This window comes from Diadema antillarum, unplaced genomic scaffold (assembly GCF_040938485.1).
Source record: "Diadema antillarum isolate AM-2024a unplaced genomic scaffold, OU_Dant_1.0 scf00000029, whole genome shotgun sequence".
NCBI classification, from domain to species: Eukaryota; Metazoa; Echinodermata; class Echinoidea; order Diadematoida; family Diadematidae; genus Diadema; species Diadema antillarum.
The window spans coordinates 7,598,160-7,619,870 of NW_027270918.1; the positions used below are offsets into that span (position 1 = coordinate 7,598,160).

Consider the following 21,711-nt stretch of genomic DNA (forward strand, 5'->3'; position numbering starts at 1 on the left):
AAAGAAGCATGACATACCAGGGTTGCCATAGCCACCATTCTTGCCGATGAAATCGAGGAAGGCTCCCAGGAGGTTGCAGCAGGTGCTGACGATGCTGGTGTCGGTAGCGGGAACGTGCTGGTAGCTCCTGTACTCATGTAGGAACTCCAGTCCCTTGTCTAGGCTCTTGTCAAACAGGGCCTGTAGGTGATGCTTCCCACTCTCTGGAATCTGGAGGGGTGCATGATACCAGTACCAGTCAGAAATTTGGTACTACAACTGGGGATTTTATCACAGTGTCCTCCATTACAATTTACATTGGGTACAACTTTTGATACACACAAAACACACACATACTACGCGAAAGTATGAATGTTACCCTAACTGCACTTTGTTCGCTGATTAGTGCACACACTGGAGTATTTTCTTTGCCGATTGGCACAAATATTTAGGAACTAACTGTCAATGAATATATATTATCTTATCCCCTATTCCCTTTTTCATCACCGTAGCCTTCCTGTTGAACTGAGGCACGCTGCTACACCTGAGTGGGTTTGTTAACTTTACTACTAGGGCAAGTTTGGAGGGATTACTGAATGCTGATGAAAAAGCTTGGAAAGTTAAGCTATGTGCCTGGGCACACTGAAGAAAGAAGTAGCATTACACAATATATTTGTATTGCGTTTCAGACAACACCATAATGACACATAAAATGAGACTGAAAAGAAGGGTCTCCCTGTCAGCTTTGAGCAAATAATATGTGACGTATACATACAGTGTACAGCCTCTTAAATTGATAGCTTCTGGAAACAGTAATATTCTGCAGCTGTATCAGTACCACGCCACTCACCTCTTTTGGAAGCTTTGAGATCCAGGTCTTCACGAAGGGCCTCCATCCAAGATCAACTGGGTCCTGAAAGAAGAGCAAAATTAATGATTTTTCGGACAGTTGATAACAATAATGACTCAAAAACCCATTACTCCATCTAAGTGGATCCAAGGCACAGGAACAGTGGGTGAGGAATAATGAAGTAACTCACCAAGTAGACCATGGCACATCTACTGATGGTGGCTGGACTGGCCTGAGAGAGGTTGTCCACCTCAAAGAGTAGCCGCATGCCAGTGGTCAGACTGATTCTCTCCCCATTGGCCAGGCAGAGCAGCTTGCTGTCATCCAGGGCAGTGTTGAGGTTCTCCACCCACAGCGTGTCCACAGGACCGTCCAGGACCAGCCAGTGCCAGTCGGTGGGAGTTTGCTCCCCATGCACACCCTTCTCACTCCGGTCCTCGGTGACAGGGCGCACGCTCTCCCCCGCCGTGGACTCCATGATGGACTGGGAGGCAGCGGTGGAAGGCGGGATGGAAAAGGCGCGAGATGGACCCCTGGACTCTGATTGTGGGGTAGTCCTCTGTAACCAGGAGCAATATGGAAAACCAATTCAAAAATCTGCAATGGACTTTTAATCTTCTGAAGAGAATCTACGTCCAACTTCTTTCAAAGTTCCTGTTTACCTTTGGGAGCAGTGATTTCAAAAATGTTCAAGATATCACATTTGAAGCATATGAGTAGGTCTGTTGTCCCACAAAATAACCTGCCATATAAAATTTTTGCAATAAAGCCTAAAATATAAGGAGATACAAGTATTTTTCTTAATAAACCGTAACTGTAGACGGTTTAGTCTGGAAACATTTCTATTATAACTATTGTTCCCATTTTGTATATTTAGCAATACTTAACATCGATTTTACAGATTCAAATTTTTACAGTGGTTGTTTCTATCCTTAACTAACATTTTAGCACTATTTTAAAGCACTAATGCTGGGTTTTTGTTTCATCTGCAAATGGTAAATTATGCCTTTAAGTATACCTTTCAAAAGTTTAATACACTACTAGCTCTTAATCAGTCACTTGATAACTTATTTTCTCACAAACTCTCCTTTCGTCTCCTTCTCTCTATCTTTCATCATGTTAATATTTGTCCATAGTCTGTAATGCAATGCTATATTCACTTTCAATACAATATTCAATGACAATCTTCACACCCCAAAAGAGACCGCACCCACCCCAGACATGGACTCCACATCCTTGGAGGTCCCACTGGCGATGGTCCCTGGTCTCGCCTCTCCGTCCTCCCCCGTCGCGATGTTGGCGCTCTCCCTGGAAAACTTCCTGACGGCCGAGGCCAGCAGTCCGTCTGTCCACTCCAGAGTGTTGGGGTCAGTCTGTCCGTACAGCTCTCCCATCTTCACACACTTGGGGTTCAGGGTGAAGGTTTCTATACGCCCTTTCTTGCCGTATGTTTTCTGAAAATAAAACATGTGGACATGAAATGAAAAGTTGTATCCAATACAGTTGCCATCATACTTGGGGAAATAACATACGCAATACTCAACTGCATCTGGTTCCCCTAACAGGGCACAATATTTACATGATGGATACAAAAACAACCTTTGAGTTGAACATGCTTCTGAAATGCATTTCTAACTTACCCAAATTCATGTGATGAGCATTTTTGGGGTGCATTTTTTCCCTTACACACTGACATTATTCTGTCCAAAAAGCATTAATTGTGGGTGCTAAGATCTAAACTATCATTTGACTGCTTGGTTAATATGGCTACTTACCACATTAAAAGTGGACAATATTCCACAGTTTCAAAAGTTGTATTTCATATAACATTTTAAATATCATGTGACACAGGCCCCATGCAGTAGTGCACCAAGCTCTGTCACGCTAAGGAGAGAGAAAGAATCGGCAAAGAGGAATACAATTTCAGCTGTACTTATTTCATTTCTTGCTTCTTTTCTCCATAAAGGGAGTGAAAGGCACTTACTGGGATGACTATACCTCATCAATTCTGAACACCATTAACCTCTGACAATTCATCCATCCCATCCTCCCACTCCCCCACACACCCCCCCCCCCCCATACACACAAACACACATACACACAGAAAGACATAAACAGACACAAATTGCTATACATGCAAGATGTGTAAACTGATGAAAATATATAACTGTTTCCCAATTCTACTCACCATAACAGTCTTGCCCTTTTGTGGTCCCTCCTCCATGTGAATGGTGGGCAGTACGACTAGCGCCCTCTGTAGGATGCTCCGGACCGAGGTCTTCCCTCCACCGGATGGCCCCACCAGCATGACACCATGCCTCACCAGGATCTGTGAGTGAAGCTGTTTGACGTGCTCGATCTGACTCGGCCAGTGCTGCATGCTGAGGTCCCGGATCGCCATGGAAATCGCTTTCTGGATGGTGCATAAGTAAACAAAATGATCACAACAAGGGTAATGAGGAATTGGAAGAAGAAGTTTCATATACATTGTATGTTGCAATTTGCTTCCCCAACGCAAGTCAGGCAGCACCACAAAAGTCAATGAATATCTCTTTTATTATATTCAATTCACAATATATATTCTCATGAAGAGTCTTTGGTTGCCATTAGAGAAAATAGCTGTACAGTAATGTTCTAAGACTGTAACACTCAAACATTTCGAGAGCATGCAAGAATTGCTCCCTAAAATACATTTTGAAGATGTATGTAAATACATCATAGAGATGTATGTAAATACATCACAGAGATGTGTGAATGCTAATTTCCTTGGATGGTTAGAACAAGCTGCATGTTCATTTCAATCTCAATAACTCAAATTCCTTGGAAGAATTTCTATGATCTAAGGTAAAACAGAGACATCGATTGCTGTTGACGAGTCACCAAACTGTGACATACTTTTTCAGATCCACTGAATTGACATAATATTCTCATCAGTGTGATAATAATTTGCTTCATTCATTTTTGTGTGTAGTCTCATCTATACCACAATAATGATTCATTAACCTGTTTATCAAAACAGTGATTGAAAAAGGCTTATTATTATGGGGAACTACAATTGTATATCTTACCTCTAGCACCCCATTATCAGGTTGTGGTGGGTCTATGCCAGGGAAGAGATCAGCTAGGATGCTCTCAAAGAGAGGGACATCTTCAGCCAGGAACTTGGGCAAGTTGGCGTCCTTCAGGGCATGGATCAGGATGAAAGCTTCCTCTAGTTCAGACAAGGGCTTAGCCGCTTTAGATCTTGCAACAAAGTAAAGATAAATAATATGAAAATGTCATCAACATTCAGCATATTTTGATAGAATGGCTCAAAAGGAACTTCGAAATATGACCTAGGGTATTTGCCATTCAAGCATTCATTGACCTCAGATCATAATGTTCCTGATCAAATAAAGATATATGAATAAAGTTCTGTTTCAGGGAAAATATCTGAAGTATTAGCTTCAATATGTAACTTTCAAGAAATCTTCATGACTGTGTTTTGGGGTGTCACCCCCAGGTGTGTATGATTACTTGGCTTACATCCTATTGCTTATCTTTCTGGAGTCACAGGACAGTAACCAAAGCACATTAACATTATTCAACATGACAAGAAGCATTTTAAAACTTGCCCATGTGAAGCACATCTCATCAACGGGACATAAACAGAACATTATTTTCCAGTATATCTTTTCAAAAGATGGCCCACATTGTGAGTCTATTGGTACACCCTGTTATATGATATCCTTCTATAATATCATGAAATCAATACTGATCAATCAATGCATATAAAGTATGAGACCAAACATACAAAAGTGTAAAGATTTTCCAACTCAATTCAATTTGTATCAAATTCTATTTGCAATACCAAAAAGTCTTTCAAATACAAGAATCACCCCCTAAATAATGATATAATACAAAGTATATGAACATAAATATAAAAAAAAGAAAGAGAAAAATGAGCAAGTTAAAAAGCTGTAGTAACCTATTTGAACAAAATCACTGTGTAATTGGAAACGAGAGGCCAACATAAAACACAAGCTTATTGAGATGTGGACTACTAGACAAGATGATTATCATTAGAGTCTGTCTCCCGGACCAATAGTGGACACAGAGTGTGACCGGCACACGACTTACTCCATCTGAGCTTTCCTCTTCCTCTGGCCAGCCATAACCAGGACAGACTTGATAGCCCTCATACCAAAGTCATAGTGATCCTGGCAGGAGACAGAAAGAAGGCAAATTCAACAATGATTTTCAATGGAAATGAATAAAAAAATAGGCCACTTCAAGTACATTAGCAAACCATGAGACCACCCAACCTCTCTGACTGAAAATGGGATGATGTGGCTCAAAAGTAAGAAAAAAAGAGCAGTTCCCAAAGGAGTGTGTTGTACCATTATCACGAAAAGAAGGAAACTATCACTGAAACAAGAGCTGGAAATGGTCAAAATTAAGATTCTTTCCTCCAAATTCAGAATGGTTGGGTGGTCTGCTTACTACACCAGGATTCCACAGACTACATTAAAATCAAGAAGAAAGAAAACCAACTATGCAATGCCATACATTCATTGTATTCAAATTGCCAGATGGCATCAACCATGACAACCTCCTACCTGCTGTGAAAGCTGTTTACTGGCTAGCTGATACAGGTTAACAATCTTGTTGGAGAGGGACCGGGCTGAGGTGAATCCCTCCGAAAAGAGCATGATCTCAGCAATGAGGGCGTAGTCTGGCACCATCATAGAGACGGGACGGAAGAGGGACTTTAGGTTGTCTGGAAGCTCCACACGACCGGCATAGCTACAGCAGAGAAAAGATAACTCAGTCAGACCTTATGTCTAATAATGACTTCTTTAAAACATATAACAAATCTTTGCCTACTAAGTAAAGATCTGTGGCCCATTCCATTAGAAGTTTGTATTTGTTCTAAGTTTAGACAGTTATAGTTGCCATGGTAGCAATGTGACTACTCATAGATGATTGGTTGCATTTAGAAACCAAAGAGACTGCAACCACTGTATTAAAACTAAAATTGTTGTACACATCTTTATGAAATAGTACTCTGATTAATCAACACTGTAAATGTGAGCAAGCAAAGACTTGCTTTGTTTTTTTTCCAGCAACTGTACAGCAGTTTGATCTGTATTTTGTCTTGGGACTGTATGACTCGAGAAAAGGTCGCTGATATTGAAAATCCTTACCTTGGATTCATTGTGATGAACACTCCACATGTTGAGTTCAGTCGAATGTCTCTACCCTCAAACATAAACCTAAAAGAAGTAAGCATGCAATCAAACTTAATTTCACAGTTCAGAAACAAAGGTAATCTCATTTTACATCCACATATGATTATATTCACAAATACATATTCTTTCATGTTTTACATTTGCACAGAGGGAATTTTAGAACAGTCTTTGAGTAAAAAGATTAATGAACTCCTCACCAAAAAAAAGAAAAGAAAAGAAAGTCATTGAGGATTTAACCCACTGACGACGAGCTGATTTTGCTATAACACGCAAATCCAATAGACATCTGCCCGAGTATACTCGCAACCAGTCAATGGGTTAATTATGTGACTGTCTTTTCATGATGCAGAAAGAGTACAGCTCTTAGTGTGTGGACAGACATGAATGTGAATGTTTATCTGAAATCAATTACAATGATTTAGAGCCACATCACAATGATTAGAAGTAAATTACTCACATGCCCACACCCTATGCCTGTCAGTAGTATCAGTCTGTGTAACATCAATACCTCAATTTTAATAAAAGTTCTGAATTTTTAAAGTTCTGTTGCTGCCACCGCTGGATGAGAAGACTACGGTACATTTCATGTCATCACTGCAGAACAAGCTGAAGGAAATTGTAATCATCATAAAAAGTGACATTTTGTGGAATTCTCTTCATATTTTCATTGTATCATTATTCTGTCACGATGTCAAGTACTGTAGGTAGTAATCTTCTCATCCAGCGATGGCGGCATCAAAACTCTAAAAATTCATAACTGTTGAACGGATCGTCCGATTTTCCTCTAATTTCAATGATGTGTTCTACTAATATTGCTGTATTCACTCAATCCATTGAGTCTGGCAAAGAAATCAGCGGGGCTCACCGAAGTGCATTGCCATCTTTGGCAGTCTTGATGCTGTGAAGCTGCTGGGCTATGACAGAGAGCACTTCCACATCAATCCTGTTGAACTCGTCAAAGCAGCACCAGCTACCAGACTGGGACAAGCCCGAGAAGAACTTGCCCATCATCTGCGCACAAACAATCACACAGGGTCAATTTCACATTAGTGCTTCTCATTCACCTTATATGTAACAGCTTTATTTGCTTTCAATTGGATGGATGTTCCGGTTGCAGAAATTTGGTTGGAGTTTGCAAAGAACAGGAAGTCTATCATCTAATCATCTACCCAGAAATACAACCCTAACCCTAACCCTAATCATAATCCTCACATTAAACTAAACCTAAAACCCTATCACAACCCTAACCCTACATTGTAAGTCCTTGGAGAAAATAAGACTGGAGCAATTGTTGCAGGAGCAAATGTAGCGTCACCAACATGTCAACGCTAGGAATTAGGTAATTGCAGTTATTTCTTCATATTTTATTCACAGTACAAACCATAGTTAATATTCCAACAGAACGTATACAAGTTACAGAATCACAAGTAAAATCTTTGATAGAGTCAAAGTCTAGTGTTTCCTTCTTCACTGACTGCTTGCTGCGTTGTTTATTGACCCTATGCAATATACGGACATGTGAATGCATTACTATGGTTTAAATACATTCTGTACAGTTACTGCAAAATTGTAGGTTTTGGGGACATTTTTGGATGAATCAAATCAAATCAAATCAAATCAAATCAAATCAAATCAAATCAAGTTCAGACCTTGTAGTCCAGACCCTCAGAGCAGTTGAAAACCAGGCAAAGTTTGCCCACAGCCTTGGCCAAATCCTTGACCGTCTCGGTCTTCCCTGTGCCAGCCGGCCCAGCTGGGGATCCTCCCAGGTGCATGTGCATGGCACCGGTCAGCGTCAGGTAGCAGCGGTCGGTCAGTGGGGTGATGACCAGCCGGAGGGAGCAGCCCAGGTACTCGTAGCCGTACTGGAAAGAGGCGTTGGCCTGGTGCACGATGCAGGAATTGTGCTGCTCCTCCCACTGGTAACGCAATTGCCTTGATAGCAGGGATATAGTAAAGAGTGACAGTGAGTCAGCCAAAAGCCCCTTGGAAGAAGAGTTCTTTCTTTTGTAGTTTATGACAGCAACATAGGTCTATTTCTTATCAACTCTGCAAGACTTTTATCATTGTCAAAATTATCAAAATACCTAATCATTACTGCTAGAGTTACAGATACGCTGTACAGTATCTTAGCTCAGTAGATTCATAAACTTTGACACTTCATCAAACCATTTCCCTCTTTACTCATGTCACTTCTCCAAAGCTCTTCAGGAATGTCTAGAAGTTGAGTTCCAGTAACATGAAATTAATGTATTAAGAACAAAGCAAGCTGCTTAGTACTATACATTGCAGAATATTCTATCACACCATCCTTCCTACAGTGTTCCTCAAATATAGTAAAACATCACCCAAGAGATACCATCCCATGACATAATCATGAAATTACCGATGAAATTACCGATGAAATAACCAAAAACATTGATAAAACCAGGTTTTTTAAAGTCAATACTGTATACCTCGAATATTTAATGACGTTTTTATTTTCGTGAATTTTGGGAGTGAGGGGCTACTCGCAAATTATGTAAAAGCACACAAAAATATTGACTCTGATACAGACAAGAATGTCATGCACGCATGCTTCTCCAATCAGTACTGTACTCCACGATCAAAAATTTACCGGTAACCACTCGCAAAATCATCAGGAAGTCCCAATTCGCGAAAAATTAGACTCACGAAATATATGCAGTAACTAATACGAACGAGACATGAAAACTCGTCACATTGAGGACGAGTTAGGTGATACGCTTGTGGTCATCAGATGACAGTCATCTGTGATCGACAAAGAAAAGAATGTGATATAGGCACCTTGAAGTTATATTGAGCGTACATGCGAAACCGTTTCTGTAACCACTCGGCCACGGGTCATCCACGGAAATGGTAAGACAAAAAAAAAAACAATGTATAGATATAACAGGGGGAAAGTCAATGCCCACTCAACCAACGTGGCCGTGTGAACATCTATTGCATTGCTAGACGGAAAAGCGGCCTTGTAACGACTGAGGTCGCTATGCCATTTCTGGCAACTTGGGAAAAATACGTCCCGCAGACATAAAACCTATAATCGGCTGGTTTTGATACCTTGCCTTTAATCACAATTTTCAGTGTAATGACGTCATCAAATTACAAAACAATGACATCGTCTTGAAAGACAATTGTTCAAAGTACAACACCTCAGTCGTCGTCATTACATACTATGATCGGTTTGACAAAGTCAACCTGCAAAATTGTGCTGCAGTCGAAGCAATGTGGTCTCCAACACACAAAAAAGAGGGATATGGCGTGTGTGTGTGTGTCTGTGTCTGTGTATAGGTGCGTTTATATACGTACGTGATTTCTACATGGACGAATATGTAATGCAAAATTGAAGAAAAAAAAGTAAAATAGCTAAGTATTTTGTTTCGTGATCTTGTGGGGTTCGAACCCGCAACCTTACGTCTCTGAGACGTCGCCTTTAGCCACTCGGCCATACGTCTCGACGAGAAAATATGGGGAACGTAAACTTATGTATGTGAAAGATACATGAGGAATCGTTTTGTCCACATTCCATTTTCATTTTCAGTTTTAAACTGCAAAATTGTCAATCTGATGAGGAGATTTCAAAGAATAAAATGCATGATTACTGCAGCTTATTGTCTCAGCTACAACATACTAAAGTTTCAGAGGAAATGAAGCAAAATCAGCTGAGATAGAGGTGCTTAAACGTTATCAAGTCAATGCATGGTTTTAAAAAAAATCACCTCCCATAGACATAACACGTAAACTTGTCCGATTTTGTGTCTTTACTTTTATCACAATTTAAAGTATGATGACGCCATCAAACTAGAAAACATCGATATGGATTTGAAAGACAATTGTTTAATGTATAATATATTAATCGTACGTTGTCAATTTGCTATTGACATGATGATCAATCACATGAATATGAGGCAGCTATTAGTACCTGTATGAAATTATTATAGGCATGGTTATCAAATTCCCTTAAAATTTCCTTATTATTGCTTTATTTTTACACACAGTTAAGCTATCTCTTTAAACTCGTCACAGTTTAATGAGAATCATGAACATCATACATTAGTACCATATTCAGTTCCATAGCTGATCGCGTTTGCTAATTAATTAAGATTTATTGTCTAGAATGTGCCATATGGCCAACCTGTATACACACGTGGACACACAAACACAATGCTAAATGTATGTATCAAACCTCTGTAACACAACTTTGAACTAACTGTAGAAAGTATCGCTGCACTTATCATACATACTTTTTATCATTATCTGAAACTCCACAAAAACCACTAATTGACAAATAATCATCAATACAGAAGACTGACTTAAAGGAACAATTCAAATACCTTTTTTTACAATGTATAGCTTCTTACATGTATAAAATCAGCACAAAGTAACCACGACTACATTGTGTTACTGAATTGATATGAACAAATTTCATTTTCTTACAATATACCATGATCAGCTTGAAAAGCCCAGCCTGCAATATTTTGCAGCAGTCGAAGCAATGCAGTCTCCAACGATAAACAAAGGGATACTGTGAGTGTGTGCGTATAGGTGTGTTTACATCCGAACGTGACTTCTACATGGACGAAGGTGTAGTACTCCATTGAAGAAAAAAAGTAAAAAAAAAATTAATATTTTCTTTCGTGCTCTTGTGAGGTTCGAACCCGTACGTGTGCAACCTCACGTTTCTGTGACGACACCTCTAACCACTCGGCCATACGTCTCGACGAGAAAATTAGAGGAACGTAAACTTATGTACGTGAAAGATGAATCAGGAATCGTTTCGTCCGCATTCCATTCTCATTTTCAGTTTTAAATTGCAAAATTGTCAACCTGATGAGGAGATTTCAAAGAATAAAATGCATGATTACTGCAGCTTATTGTCTCAGCTACAACATACTTAATTTTCAGAGGAAATGAAGCAAAATCATCTGAGATAAAGGTGCTTAAACGTTGTCAAGTCAATGTATGGTTTTTAAAAAAATCACCTCCCATAGACATAACACGTAAACTTGTCCGATTTTGCGTCTTTACCTTTAATCACAATTTAAAGTATGATGACGTCATCAAATTTCAAAACCATGACATGGACTTGAAAGGCAAATGTTCAAAGTAAAACATATCTGAATTTGGGGTGATATTAAGCTTAAACAATAGAGATACGAGTAAATGAATGTCAGAAAGAGTACCTCAAAAAAATTAATTCCACTTTTTTGATTTCAGATGATGATATGATGACGTCATGAGTTTTCCTGGCAATATTGGTACTAGAAACGTTATTTCCAATTCATATGCTTTTGTAATATGCAATAGAAATATAGGGTCAATGGACGATTTAAAGAGCTATGGCGACATAAACAAAAACATGTTTTTTCACTATATTTGCAGAAAGACGCGCGCGCGGAATTTCAACTTTGACGCCAGTGCATTCCTTTGTTATAGGTCAAAATCGATCGGAAATCAATGGATATTGTTACTCAAAGTATCAGAAATCCAAATCAGTCAAAAAAATTGCATTTTCATGTTGGTTACGCCCTCTGCGCGCGAAATTGCGCGGACGGACGCGCACGCGAGAAAATGTTTGAAACGCTTAGAATTGTCTGAAACTTCGAGATTTCCCATTGGGAAGTCGTTTTGAGCCTTTTAAAATTTTGACGCGCGCGTACGCGCGCGTAATAATGATGACCTTGGTAACTAGCGTTAAAACGTAAGATAGAGCCTGACCTGAACTTTATGTCCACCGAAAATGATACAGAAATGATATCTAGTTATGAAGTTATGATCGATCATGTGACAAGGTCCGAAAATCACAAAATGGCGCCTAGATGACGTCATAGATATGTTACTGTCATGAAAACCTTATTGTGGCTAGATATTGTTATGAGACATGTTGACTGAAAATGTCATGTTATTCCGTAATGTCATTGTTGAGATATTGACGACACAAAATGTGGCAGAAAGAAAGAAGAATAAAAAAAAAGAGAAATTTTGGCAATCACAATAGGTGATACGCTGATAGCGTATCACCTAACAAGTGTACTGAAATAAGCACATTTGTTCTTTCATACAATTGTATCATACTGTACATGGTGTGCATTTGTCATTTGTAACAGAAAAAGTATCACTAGACAGTGGCGGATCCAGAGGGGGGCGGGATCCAGAGGGGGGCGCAACCGGCGCACGCCCCCCCTTTATTTGTCGTTAAAAACAAAAGAAATAAAAAGAAAAAAATGAAATGAAACCTGGAAGTGGCACCAGACATATTAGTTACGCCCCCCCCTCCCCCTTTACAGAATTCCTGGATCCGCCCCTGCTAGAAAAATATGACAGTAAGATGTAGGAGATGGACTCAGAGCTCTCTCTCTATGACTCACTTTGTCCACTCAAAGTCATCGCTCCTGCGGACCTTGTTGTCAATCATGTTGTTGATGATGTCCCTGGCATGCACCATGATCACCATCAAGGCCTCCACGCTGTTCCGCTTGTGGTGGGTCAGCGGCTTGGTCACCATGCCGGCCAGAATGTTCAGCCGCTCCACCAGCCGGTCCCTCGAGTCCACCAGTCTCTTGGAGGCGCGGTGGGCCTCCAGACTGGCTGTTACCTCTCGGTTAAACATGATCTGAACCTGGTTGGGGAGGGGCAAAGTGAAGGAGACCTTTTGCGAAATCGAGCCAAATGTGCACCTAGAAGACATTTAGTTGCTACACATACTTCATGGCAGTTATGATAAATCAATATCATCATAATCACTCTAAGTCATTTTGTATATTTATAGCAAATGTACAGGACAGCTTGATGTAAAATTCAACATCAGCTAATCTGTTACTACTTGTAATCCATAACTTTATACATATCTTTTTTAAACATTGGATTCTAGCTTGCAAACGTGGACTGCTAATACCAAGAGTAGCCACACAGCTAAAATCACTAAATTACACCTTCTTTGCCATTTGCAGAAGTGTAACACACATCACAAATCCATGAAAGGCCTATACACTCCCGTTGGGTGTACAAGGACAATGACCAGTTCTCACTCGTGCTCGGGCCTCAATGAATTGAAGGACAAACTTACCACAGTCAGGACAATCTGTCCGGGGTGAGCGATGACCCATTCCTCCAAGTCCTTTCCCCATTTACTGACACTTTCCTTCAGGTTTCTAAGGGAGGGGAGGATCGAATGAAAGATTGTTTGAGTTCTTTATACAATGCTTGAGAGATTCTTCACAAAAAGCACATGAAGTTATTGACTAAATGTGATAAAATGAATATGAATATTTCTTTTTATATCTGCCCTTTCCATATTAGCTTAATGCATGTAAAACTCCAGCATTCTATTTAAAAGGATATGTCTTAAAATGCATCCTACCTGAATGCCAACAATACTAGATCATCATAATTTTACTGCAGTATTTTGTGAGAAGTATATGAGACTGGCAATTTTCCCTTATAAATTTCAAAGCTTCTGATATTTTCACAACACATGTGTCCTTTGAAATATACATATCCATATGCGTAGCTCTGCACTCTTATGTAGCATACTATGTGCATGTTGCAAAGCTATTTCTTGCTGTATCATGGATTGATGGATGTTAAGGCCATTAAAAAAAAAATGAGTGTTGTTCAAGACTACTTAAATAACTTATCAAATGATTGAACCTATATTATCCATTGAGACTTTCCCTGGTATTAAACGAGTAAGCAACGAATGTTTGAACTTTCAAACACAAATACTGAATTGTATGACTAGGGTGTAACAAAACCTCTAATTCAGCACACTTCAAAACAACACAATACCATGGACATAATATCAGCACAACTTTGAAGTGCAAGGCATATAAATGCAGTAAGTACATGTATATAGACAAGTGTGACAATAGTAATACTGAACATGATCATATAACACATTGGATGACATACACAGCATATTCTACGCTTGATAACATTGACCATGCTACAAAACATAAATATGTAAACTCATGCAGGGATAAGGCAGATATTGTACATATCTGTGCAACCCTTTTGATGGAATGAAAAGGAACTTAACAAAACAAACATCTATGAGACATGCAAAAAAAAACATCAACAGAAAATAACCAAAATAATCACTGGCATATGCAGGGAAAAGGGAGAAATTAAGAACACAATTCAATACAGATGGTGGCAGCTATTAAAAGCAATATCCGAAAACAGAAATAAACGCAACTGGGAAAAGCGGTCAACATTTTGTTCAGTGAACTGCAGTTTTACTGAACTCTTGAGAGTTGCCCCACAGAATCTGCACTTCCCTATCAGCCATCATAAACTTAATGAATCTAGTGAGAGGAAGAGACATTCAGGGAGAGAGTAAAAGAGGAAATGGAGAAGAGATGGATTGGAATGAATATATTATACAAAGATAAGAGTGAGATGGCAAGAGCATTCATCAGTAAAAAGAGGAAAATCATGAAATGAAGAGATCTTCAAAGGAGCTTTTCTGAATATCTCATGTCATATCTAACGGTCAAAGTTCTCACTGAAGGAGAGACTATCGGATACACACTTGCAGGATAAATGTAGCTTTTGCAGTCCACTGTCCGTGTCGTTCACATAGGAATTATGTGCATGTATTAAAAATAGAGAGTCAAAGTGCATGGGGGGGATGATTAAAAAGTACTTGTGTAGTTTACTCTTAAAGCTTCAGCTCTTTTCACACAACATGGTGGTCATGATCTGATAATGTTGTAGTGTGGCATTTTCCTGGTTGTAGTGTAATTTTTACCAGCTTTACAAACCAGCAATACATTCATATTTCAACAGTAGATATAAAAGTAGTTTTCAAAGTAAACCTGAGAGCAGAACATGAACACAGAAATGTTTGTTACAAATGAAGAAAATATAAGAGAGAGTGAATAAGTGACACTTTTTTTAAATTAATTTATTCTTGCTTTGAGTTCTTTTTATTGCAATTGATTGACAAATTGCCTGACGTAGGTGTAAATAAGCAATAATTATTCATTGTGTCAGTAGTATTCATGATAAAAATTATGAACATACATACTTGGCGAAAGCTTGGTAGTCTAGTAGCTACAACACCTGTCTTGTAATCAGGAGATTGTTAGTTTGAATCCAACTAGAGTACGTATGCCCATGATAATTGATCATGGCTACTACTAAACACTAAATAATTAGTGCTTACTTACGTCAGTGTAGGGCACTTTGACATTCAGTTGCAATAAGTAACACCTTCCACTGAAAAGTAGTACATGTACCCGAGATCATTTGTATTCAGTTACACATGAGAATAGAACTACTGGATAGTTTAAAGTAATCAGCACACACAATATGAGGTAAAGAGATTTATAGCATGTTGTTTCCATTTTATACTCAGCCAGTACATGAATGTTGTGGAATACAGTACATTAAAATGCTTCAGTTTTCCTTCATTCAAGTTTCAGTACATGATCGAAGGAGACACTAAGGCCCGTATTCACAAATGTGGTTTAAATTTAGACCATTCATGATGGCTTATGCAAATTTCTTCTGCGTAAATGCATGTGACAGACTGTTTCAGTCGACAGATGTGCAATTACAACAATCACGCGGTGACATACACGTGTACGTAAGTTAAAGGTACGCCTGTTTTGCGTTCATTTTAGTCCATGGACTGAATTTAACCCAACTTCGTGAATACAGGCCAATGTGGTTTTTGTGGGTGTTTAGAAAGATAAAGTTGGGAGCACACAACATATGAAGCATGGTCTACTATACCTCTTGACAGAGTCATACATAGCTGACTCCACACTCCCCAGCCACTGTTCCACTGGGTTTCTGGCTCGCACATTCCTGGGGAGAATGACAAAAGGGGGAAAAAGTGAAGAAATATGCTGATCTGCTATGACTTTTCTCTACCGCAGTCAAGGCATAGCATCAAGCACATTTGTGAGCTCAAAGTTATACAAAGTTTTATGTTTAAAAAAATCATCACTAATTTGTTATTGTTGTTATTCTTTCCACTCTACACACGAGGCAAACAAGAAAAAGAAAAAGAAAATCTCTGCTGCCTAATATCTTATTGAATATCACAAAATATGTCTGTATCAAACTCTGTGGACTTCATGTGACTTCATTCATGGACCTTCCTGCAAATATTGGCAACAGTATTTTGGAGGACATTAAAGGTCCTGTTTACCTTTGGGAACACTGATTTAAAAAGTTTTCCAGATATGATATTTAATGCATATGTGTAGGTGTGTTGTACCATAAAACATCCTATCATATACAATTTTTGCGATAAAGCCTAAAATATGAGGAGAGATCTGTATTTTTCTCAATAAACTGTAACTGTAGACAGTTTAGTCTGGAAACATTTCATTATGATTATTGTTCGCATTTTGTATATTTAACAATACTTAACATCGATTTTACCTATTCACATTTTTACAGTGGTTGTTTCTATCCCTAACTCACATTTTATAATTATTTCAAAGCACTAATACTGGGTTTTTGTGCCATCTGCAAATGCTAAATTATGCCTTTAATGCTGACAGAGGTAAGATTTGACACAGAAGACATTGAAAGAAGAGGATGGAGAGCAATCTTGTCACAAGAGCAGACACAAAGCATTAACAGTGTGGGGCAAAGGGCTTACTTTGGCATGAGAATGGCCTCCCCTTCGGCTGATATCATGGCCCTAACTGTCGGTGGTAACTTGGGCTCCTTCATGATGTCAAGACTCTTGATGTTACCAAAACACTTCACCAGATGGGGCTGGGGGAACAAAAAGGTGGATAACACTTAGAGCTTTGAGCTGTGCTGGAATTCCATCGATGGTAGTATGGTTGACAAGAGAAGCACTCATTTTCATTCATTCATATGACACAATTTTGACATCTTTTGATTATTTCAACTGGCAAAGCGCAATTGGTTCATGTTCGTATTGAGACCGTACGGAGACCCATGAACAGACACAACTGGCCACACAATTCAAACAAACATATCTCACAGAAATGTAACCTTATGAAAATGTACTGGCAATATGATATAAGAACTTATATATGCTTTCAAATGACACATCAATACTGCAATTGCAATCAAATCAATGCTTTACTGACAAGAACTGTTTTTTTTTCCTTTACAATTACCATTACCATACTCTTGGAAAATAACCTCGCAGGCTCATCATGTGTAAAATTGTTCATTTCTGTATCACAATTTATGTGCTTTTGAATGTTTCAACCACTAATAACATCTCAATAATGCAGTCCTCTCCATTTTTTTTTCACATTCTGAACATATTCATATACAACTATGTGTGATCATGTTCAGATGGTACAAAACTGCTTTCCATGGAACGTTGTTGGAAAGAACAATTCAATGTTTGAAAACAAATCCGCTGGTCTCATGGTATGAAATGATCCAGTGAATAGCTGTGCCTCTGTTGTGGTATTAGCCCAATGGGCACGAACTCCATTTATTCAACGCGCAGGTATACCAATTGTCATCACTGTGTGATTTGGCTTGATTCGACACACTGGTTCCGGCGGTCAAAGAATAAAGACTTCAACTTTTGTATTCCCACGCTATTATCACAAAATATGTGTACTGTGGTTTATTGTCCAGTGTCAAGTTGTCATCAAACCACGTAGTACAACAGCCTCCACCTACAATGGCTACTCGCTGACCAGTGTCTTCTGACCTCTGACCTCTGACCTACCTGGACTGCATCGGGGTTCTTGCTCTGGGCCAGAATGTCCAGCAGGTCATCATTGCTGAGAAAGTAGAACCTTGGAAAGACCAGTCTCTTGGTTTCCAAGTAGTCCTGCCAACACATGATCATGAAAGAAGCATGATGTATGTGATATCTTTCACAATATTTTTTACAGTACATTTGGCGAGTCCATCGTTCTTTGCAAAAGTAACAGCTCACAAAAATATTGCCTCCCATAACACAAAAGTGTTGTATATTATAATCCAAGTTAAAAGTATCTGAGATTCAGTCAATATGGTTTGAACAGGAATTCAATCACTAGCGAAATTGTCTCACAAGCTCCAATTCAAAAAATATTATTCTCATGAAATATATGGGATATACAGCAATAAATAATGGAAATGATGGTGATTAAGATTACATCACCCTTGATGACAAGTGCTTTAAATCAATCTATACATTGCTCGATTTGCACACGAGAGAAACACGACACTAGATTCACTGCAGTACTGTTCAACAGATCAAGACTTTGTGATTTCATTTGCACTGAGCAAGTGTGAGTCTTTCCATTCTCTTTCCATACTTTCTTTCCCCTTTTCCTCCAGGGAGGTGGGGCTAACATCGCGAGGGAAGAGAAAGGCCTACCTCAAGGCACTTGTGAATTTTCTCCAAGTTGGAGTTGTTGGTCTGGAGAATCTCCAGTACACCGGGCATGGTGGCACATCGCAGCGCGTTTGGCCGGTCCTCGGTCCGCCTCATGATGTCCTTCCATGCCTTGTCCACTGATGCGAACAACTTCGCCTCGGTGGGCAGTTGCCTAGATGCACACACAAATTAATGAACAAATAGTGACTACTTTGGCAGATAGATGAGAAGATAACTACACAGATTCATATATCTACATTTTACTATCACATAGCCACTTAAACCATCACGATTAGAACACAAAGTTTTATTGCTTGAATTTGTTTCTATCTAAACTTCACTTTAACTTTGATGATGGCATAGTTGGTGCTGAGAGTCACCCCTCCCGGATCTGGGATTCCAAAAACTGAACCATCTGCTCTTGGTGATAGCATTAACCAGGAGAATCATTATCAAATATCTTATATCACCTGCATCAGAGGTAACTTCATCACCTATAGGTAGTGTGTAACAGATGCTGCTCATGGGCATTCTGTAATGTGTTTCCTGTAATGTTGGAAATATCATCATTTGAGCATGAGCAATCTTTTGTGACAATGTGACAATCTTTTGCTTGATGGATGATGCGAGTGTAAACATGTGAAGTTCTATGAAAAATAAAGTACCTCCAATGAGGAAAAATACAAAACAAACAATCTTTTGCATGATTCCATGATTTCATCTACCAGACTCTGATGACAATCGTCAAATGGAAGCAAGGACTGTGTGAGTGAGTGAGTGAGTTTCTCACCTTTGGATATCTGGTGTGGTGAAGATTTGCTCCAGGTAGAGCCAGTTCCTCTGGCATATCATCCATTCATCCAGGGTCCTGGCAAACACACTCAGCTTCCTGTCCCACTCATCCACCAGGGCCTGTGGAAACAACATCCATATCATTCTCTTAACCCTTTCTGAGCCAAGGAGCCAAATGTGCACAAGTTCTGCACACAAACCCATCTGTACAGGTAATTAAAGGTACTGTTTACCATTGGGGTAGCGATTTTTAAAGATGTTCGAGTTATCACATTTGATGCAAATGTGTAGGCTAGTTATATCACAAAACATCCTACAATATAAAAATTTCAAAATAAAGCTTAGAATATAAGAAGATATCATCAGTTTTCTCAATAAACCATAACTGTAGACAGTTTATTCTAGAAATAATTCTATTATAATTACTGTATTGTTCACATTTTGTATATTTAACAATATTCAAAATTGATTATACTGATTATGATTTTCACATTGGTCGTTTCTATCCCTAACTCACATTTTAGAACTATTTTGAAGCACTGAAGCCGGATTTTTGTTTCATCTGCAAATGGAAAATTATGCCTTTAATGTAGCATGCGGAAGGTTAATAACCCTTTATATGCCTGGCACTTCATAGCTTAACTTGCTAGAGGCAGTAATCCATCCAAACTGGACCTAATGGAAAATTTGACGAGACCACTATAGGTGTAGCAATGTTCCTCAATACAACAGGACGACCATGGTAAAACATTCTGGACTAGTGGGATTAAGTAATCTCTATTCATTGACTACTGTATACGGCATATATTTAGCGAGTCTAAATTTTCACGAATCGGGACTTCCTCACGATTTTGCGAGTGGTTAAATTCACGATAATGGAGTACACAGCACTGAACGGAGAAAAGTATATGTTTGCGTCACATTCATATTGGGGATCAGAATCATCATTTTCGGGTGTCTTTAATTTCGCGAATAGCACCTGACTTGCGAAATTCGCGAAAATAAAAACCTCGCGAAACATTTGGTGCATACAGTAATAGATTCAAAACATCTGCATCAATCAGCCAACAAAGCATTCCATTAAGCATTCCAGATAGAGATACAAAGCACAGAAAGGACCAACAGTAATCATGGTCTGGCAATTTGTCGTCATACTGGAACAGATGAAGTATTTGCTGCTTCTAAACATCACATTTGTCTTGATATATGCATACGTAATCATGAAATATATACATAAAATGGAAAACAGTTACAAAGACTCTTTTCCCCATTCTCTCCTGTAATTTCTCTTGGCTGACTTAGAAAACTATATATATATATAACTAGTAGGGAAATAAAGATGACAATCAAAGGGCAGCATAAATTATTTGAATTCATAAAATAACAATCAAAGCATCCCAGTGTATATTGTAAGCATAGAGCAAATAAACACTCCTATAGCTTAGATAAGGTTTCTGGAACAAAACCATACTTATGCATTCAGTGGTTGTCATTCAGCTTTTGTCAACTTCTGTGATATTCTCTTACACCAAATGTGATGTACAATATTGGATATTGTACAAGAAAACAAAACAAATAATACAAAACAATGCAAACTAAGACTCCTTCTGAATCTCTTCACTATTGTTTTGATCTAATCGTGTGTATTTCTGATGTAAATCTCACCATGGACATCATAAAGATCTGAGAAATTGAAAAAAAAAAAATTCAACACACCTTGATGGGAGTCACATATCTTGAGCCTCTAATGGTTGCTATGGTGACCTGGCTCTCCTCCAGCTGTGTCATGATGTCATCTGCTCCGGCGATGATCATGAAGTCACGGCCACTGTGTGGCACCAGGCGATAGTCTGTGACTCGCCACAGGTCAATCACCTGTTGGGGAAAAGAGAGAGAGAGCATTGCTATAAGAATGATATTTTTAATTAAATGAATGCATTCACATACCCAAAATACTTGCATCATAGAAAATCTTCCCCTGCTTGCCATACGCAATGTTTAGTATGATGTTTGCTAAATGAATGATATGCCTGATATGATGAAATATGAATGTTTAGTACATCAATGAAAAAGTACATAACTTCTTTAATAGAACAGGAACTTAGAAGTGATGCACAACAGCAAATAAATGAAACTATGAGCTAATATTCTGGCAACATGAAAGATGAGTTGAGATTGATTATCACCGATCAGTGCCATGTGACCTTGGCTGTCTGAGTCATGTGACTTCATTGCCCCATAAATGTTGTCATTTCCATGTTCCCTGATTGATTTTGTTGTGAGAACTTCACTGTTGAGTAATATCCTCTCTACACTAAAATTCCACAACAAAGACTCTGCAGACAGAATTATGTTGTTTGGAACACACTATTTGCATGATTTGCAATAAAAAAAATCAATCTGAACTATAACATCTTCATGAAAAACAGCACAAAATCATCAGGCATACTAGGTCATTATAGACTGAAATCCTAAAATACGCAAAAAAAAAGAAGACATATTTCCCAAGAACAAAA

At 38.7% G+C, this 21,711-nt stretch overlaps 1 protein-coding gene across 1 annotated transcript in view; it reads right to left on the reverse strand.

Annotated features, from left to right (window-relative positions):
* Positions 1-21,711, reverse strand: part of LOC139738716 (dynein axonemal heavy chain 6-like) — a 90,001-nt gene that overhangs the window by 42,350 nt on the left and 25,940 nt on the right. Inside the window, exons 27-45 of the mRNA XM_071649356.1 lie at positions 20,912-21,070; positions 19,194-19,315; positions 18,404-18,575; positions 17,765-17,869; positions 16,700-16,818; positions 15,820-15,894; positions 13,145-13,229; positions 12,447-12,697; positions 7,710-7,995; positions 6,926-7,071; positions 6,016-6,084; positions 5,428-5,614; positions 4,949-5,028; positions 3,898-4,072; positions 3,018-3,242; positions 2,044-2,283; positions 1,020-1,388; positions 830-892; positions 18-210 (exon numbers count right to left, since the gene is read on the reverse strand). Coding sequence (XP_071505457.1) covers positions 18-210; positions 830-892; positions 1,020-1,388; positions 2,044-2,283; positions 3,018-3,242; positions 3,898-4,072; positions 4,949-5,028; positions 5,428-5,614; positions 6,016-6,084; positions 6,926-7,071; positions 7,710-7,995; positions 12,447-12,697; positions 13,145-13,229; positions 15,820-15,894; positions 16,700-16,818; positions 17,765-17,869; positions 18,404-18,575; positions 19,194-19,315; positions 20,912-21,070 — 3,121 coding nt within the window. The remainder of the gene's footprint in view (positions 1-17; positions 211-829; positions 893-1,019; positions 1,389-2,043; positions 2,284-3,017; positions 3,243-3,897; positions 4,073-4,948; positions 5,029-5,427; positions 5,615-6,015; positions 6,085-6,925; positions 7,072-7,709; positions 7,996-12,446; positions 12,698-13,144; positions 13,230-15,819; positions 15,895-16,699; positions 16,819-17,764; positions 17,870-18,403; positions 18,576-19,193; positions 19,316-20,911; positions 21,071-21,711) is intronic.